This window comes from Morus notabilis, unplaced genomic scaffold (assembly GCF_000414095.1).
Source record: "Morus notabilis unplaced genomic scaffold, ASM41409v2 Scaffold583, whole genome shotgun sequence".
Lineage (NCBI taxonomy): Eukaryota > Viridiplantae > Streptophyta > Magnoliopsida > Rosales > Moraceae > Morus > Morus notabilis.
Window position 1 is genome coordinate 383,978 of NW_010366405.1, and position 4,443 is coordinate 388,420.

General features: G+C 48.5%; 1 protein-coding gene across 1 annotated transcript; it reads left to right on the forward strand.

Moving 5' to 3' along the window:
* The first annotated feature begins 1,311 nt into the window (after positions 1 to 1,311).
* On the forward strand, positions 1,312 to 2,136 carry LOC112093945. Its single transcript, XM_024173561.1, has one exon. It carries the CDS (start codon positions 1,312 to 1,314, stop codon positions 2,134 to 2,136), a length of 825 nt encoding a protein of 274 aa, XP_024029329.1.
* The last annotated feature ends 2,307 nt before the right edge of the window (positions 2,137 to 4,443 follow it).

The window sequence follows — 4,443 nt, forward strand, 5'->3', positions numbered from 1 at the left end:
CCCAATAAATACAGGTCACCGTCGATCCCACCGTATGATGGCAGAGGAGATCCCGATGATCACCTAGAAATGTACACGAGGCACATGCTCTTGCATGGATATGCCGAGGAGATCATGTGCCGAGACTTCTGAAACCATCTAACAGACTCTGCCCGGAGATTGTTTCGAACGCCAAAGCCAAAATCCATCTCAAGCTGGGATGAATTGAAGGAAGCATTTTATCTCCAGTTTATGGGAGTGAAAAAATATGTCCCTCCAAAGCAGAATTTGACAACGATATATCAGAAGAAAAACATGTCATTAAAAGAATGGCTCGCAAGGTAAGGGGAAGCTGTCGCCGCGACAACGGATATAACCGATAGAGAGGCCTTAATGGGGGCGTTATCTAACATGAAGAAAATCACCCCCTTCAAGAGAGAGCTGAACCAGAAGCCCCTGTCCAGTTACAAAGAATTCCTTACATGAGCGCAAGGGTACATCAACGCCGAGAAAACAGATGCAAACGACCTCGAGCACAGGTCCAACAAAAACAAAGGGACTGAGCAAGGGTCGACGGCAGGAAAGCAGGATGGAAAGAAATGATGAGGCGGAGGAAGCGGGGACAAGCAGCCTGCTTCAGCGCCGAACACTCCAGAAGCTAAGAAGCCAAGGCAAGAAGAGAATCGCAAGCCTCGGCCGTTTAAAAGGTACGATTCATACCATGAATTGACAGTAGGAGTCGAAGAAGTATTTAATCAGGTAGGTCACGGGAACTTACTGCGCCGCCCAGAGCCGATGAGGTCAAACCCCAGCCGAAGGAACTAGAAAAAATATTGCAGGTTCGACGGCGACGTCGGCCACCACACCATTGATTGTGTCGATCTTAAAGATGAGATCGATAGGGTAATCTATGAGGGAAGGCTGCAAGAGTTCAAGGCCAAGCGAAGACCAAGAAACGAGGGTCACAGTGGCCAGAATGACGGTCGACGTCGAGAGGAGAATCAACGACTAGAAGACTGAGAACCCGTCGGCGTCATACGGACTGTCCTCGGCGGTCCATACATTGGAGGAGACTCGAGGAGGTCTAAAAAAGACTACGCCTACGAAGCCAGAGGGGTGTACCAGGAAAGGTTCGGGAGTGTCTCTGCCGCGAAAGCAACAAGGTTCGGCAGCACTAACGTAGCGTTTAATGAGGACAACGCCAACGGGGTTCACTTCCCCCACAACAACGCCTTGGTGGTATAAGCTATAATCAGAAATCACACCGTATACCGAATCCTGGTGGACAATGGGAGCTCGGTAGACCTCCTATAGTCTGACTGCCTAGAAAAGATGGGGATCCTAAAAGAGCAATTGGAAAGGACTTCCAGGCCATTGTACGGTTTCACTGTGGACTCCGTCATCCCTCAGGGGACAATTCGACTGCCTATAATCGTCGGGGAGAAACCTCGACAAGCCACTATAATGGCTAATTTTGTGGTAATAAAGGGAGACTCCCAATACAATGTCGTTATTGGGAGGCCGACCCTTCAGGCGCTGAGGGCAATAACCTCCATCTACCACCAGAAGGTTAAATTCCCTGCCCCAAACGGTGTAGGTGAAATAAAGAGCAACCAGTACGAGGCTAGGGTTGCGTATTCTGATGCCTTACGCGGATATGACCAACCAGGGAGGCAAGAGTCCAGAATGGTCTATCAAGGTGCCATTGAGGACATAGACCCCAGGGTCCAAGAGGATGCCACATGGTCTCAACCCGTCGAGCAATTGGTGGAGATCCGAGTCGACAAGGACGAGCCAACCAGAGTACTAAAAGTAGGTTCTGACTTAACCCCATCACATAGGGTAGAAGTCGAGAGTTTCCTCAAGAAGAACCTGGATGTCTTCGCCTGCAATCATGCGGATATAAAAGGGATCGACCCAGAAGTCATATGTCATTCTCTAAATATCGACCCCTCATATCCCCCCAAACGCCAAAAGCACCGACCAATGAACCCGGAGAGGTACGAGGCATTGAAAGAAGAGGTCGATAAGTTAATCCACAACGGTTTCATTAGAGAGGCCCGTTACCCTCGGTGGGTCTCGAACCCCGTTTTGGTGGTCAAACCTAACGGGACATGGAGAACATGCGTCGACTTCAGTGACCTCAACAAAGCCTGACTAAAGGATGGTTTCCCGCTCCTTCGAATAAACCAAATGGTTGACGCCACTACAGGGCATGAGATGCTAAGTTTTATGGATGCCTATTTCGGATACAACCAGATCCCCATGCATCCAGCTGACGAGGAGTACACATCCTTCATAATCGACAGAGGCCTCTACTGCTACAAGGTAATGCCTTTTGGCTTGAAAAACGCAGGGGCTACACACCAGAGGCTCGTGAATAAAATGTTTGATCAACTGCTCAGCAAATTAATGGAAGTTTACGTCAACGATATGCTTGTAAAAAGTACCAAGGCCACCCAGCACGTCGACCATTTGGGAGACATGTTTGGCGTGTTGAGAAGATACCACATGAAACTAAACCCCCTAAAGTGCGCCTTTGGAGTTGGATCAGGGAAATTCCTTGGTTTCATGGTCATTAACCAAGGGATAGAGGCTAATCCCGAAAAGATAAAAGCCTTGCAGGATATGAGGTCTCCAACCAAACTAAAAGAGGTGCAAAGGTTGATGGGGTGTGTCACCGCTCTGAACAAATTCATATCAAAGGCAACAGATAAGTGCGTTCCCTTCTTTGATGCTTTAAAAGGAAGTAAGCATTTTGAATGGACACCACAATGTGAAAAGGCCTTCCAAAAATTGAAGGAGCACCTAGGCAGGCCGCCGATCCTGTCAAAACCCATCACCGACGAGGAGTTGAGCCTATACCTCTTTGTGTCACAACACGCCGTGAGCTCCGTGCTAATAAGAGAGGAAGAAAGGGTTCAGCTGCCGGTCTACTATGTAAGCAAAAGACTCCTCGACGCCGAGTCAAGGTACACTTAAATGGAACAACTAGCCCTCACCTTGATGGTAGCCTCAAGGAAGCTTCGGCATTACTTTCATTCCCACACAATACGGGTTCTTACAAACCACCCGTTAAGACAGGCGTTGCAGAAGCCCGAAACTTCTGGTCGACTTCTCAAATGGTCGGTGGAGTTAAGCTAGTTTGACATTAAGTATGTACCGAAAGTAGCAATCAAGGGGCAGGCGCTGGCTAATTTCCTGGCTGAGTTCTCTCATAGATCGACTCCCGCCACACGCGAAAAAGTCGAGATGACGAAGTGGAGGCTCTACGTGGATGGAGCGTCGAACGAAAACGGGTCAGGAGCCGACGTCCTGTTGATCAGCCCGGAAGGCCACAAGATTACTTCGGCAGTACGATTTAGATTCAAGGCGTCGAATAATGAAGCCAAGTACGAGGCGCTGATTGCAGGACTACGATTGGCGAATCACTTGAAAGTCGAGAGGCTCGGCATCTTTAGCGACTCTTAACTGGTCGTTGGACAAGTAAATGAGGAATACCAAGCGCGTGGCGAAAAAATGGGTGTGTACTTGAGAAAGGTGAAGGAAGAGCTCGTCAAGTTCAAAAGTTATGAAATACTTCAAATACCACGAGCTGAGAACACCAACGCTGACGCCTTGGCAAAGCTAGCATCATCAAGGGATTCCGACATACTAGGGATCGTTCCTATCGAAGAACTGGAGTAGCCGACCATTGAGGAAAAAATTAAGGCCTTGACCATCCAGATAGACGAAAGTTGGATGACGCCACTTATCCAATATCTAACGAATGCAAAGCTGCCGAGTGATAAGGATGAGGCCCGACGAATCAGGTATAGAGCCACCAGGTACCTGTTGTATGACAGTTTGCTTTACCGATGAGGCTATTCCATGCCTTTGCAGCAGTGCCTAAACGATAGCGAAGCCCAGAAGGTCCTCTGGGAAATCCATGAAGGAGTATGCTTGAATCATACTTGGGGCAGTCTTTAGCCCTTAAGGTTTTGAGGCAAGGGTACTATTGGCCTACGCTTAAAAAAGATGCGTTCCAATACGCTCGACGCTGTGATAAATGCCAAATATATGCCACAAACCCTAGAGCACCCCCAGAAAACCTAACCCCTATTCTCAGTACATGGCCCTTTGCCAAATGGGGAGTCGACCTGAATGGGCCCTTACACCTCGCCCCGGGAGGCTTCAAGTTCGCCATCGTCGCAGTAGACTACTATACTAAATGGGTAGAGGCAAAGGCTCTAACTACGACCACAGAAGCAGCTTGCACCAACTTCATGTGGAACAACATCGTATCCAGATTCGGGGTCCCGCACTTAATAGTATATGACAATGGAAGACAATTTGATAATGCCTCAACACGCAGGTTCTGCGACAGCCTAGGCATCCGAAAGGATTTCTCGGTGCCAATACATCCACAGTCCAATGGTCAAGTCGAGGCTGTTAACAAAGTATTGAAGTATACCTTAAAGAAGA

Excerpts from the sequence above, each read along its gene's own strand:
- LOC112093945 (XM_024173561.1), top strand. The coding sequence starts at position 1,312 with ATGGGGATCCTAAAAGAGCAATTGGAAAGGACTTCCAGGCCATTGTAC.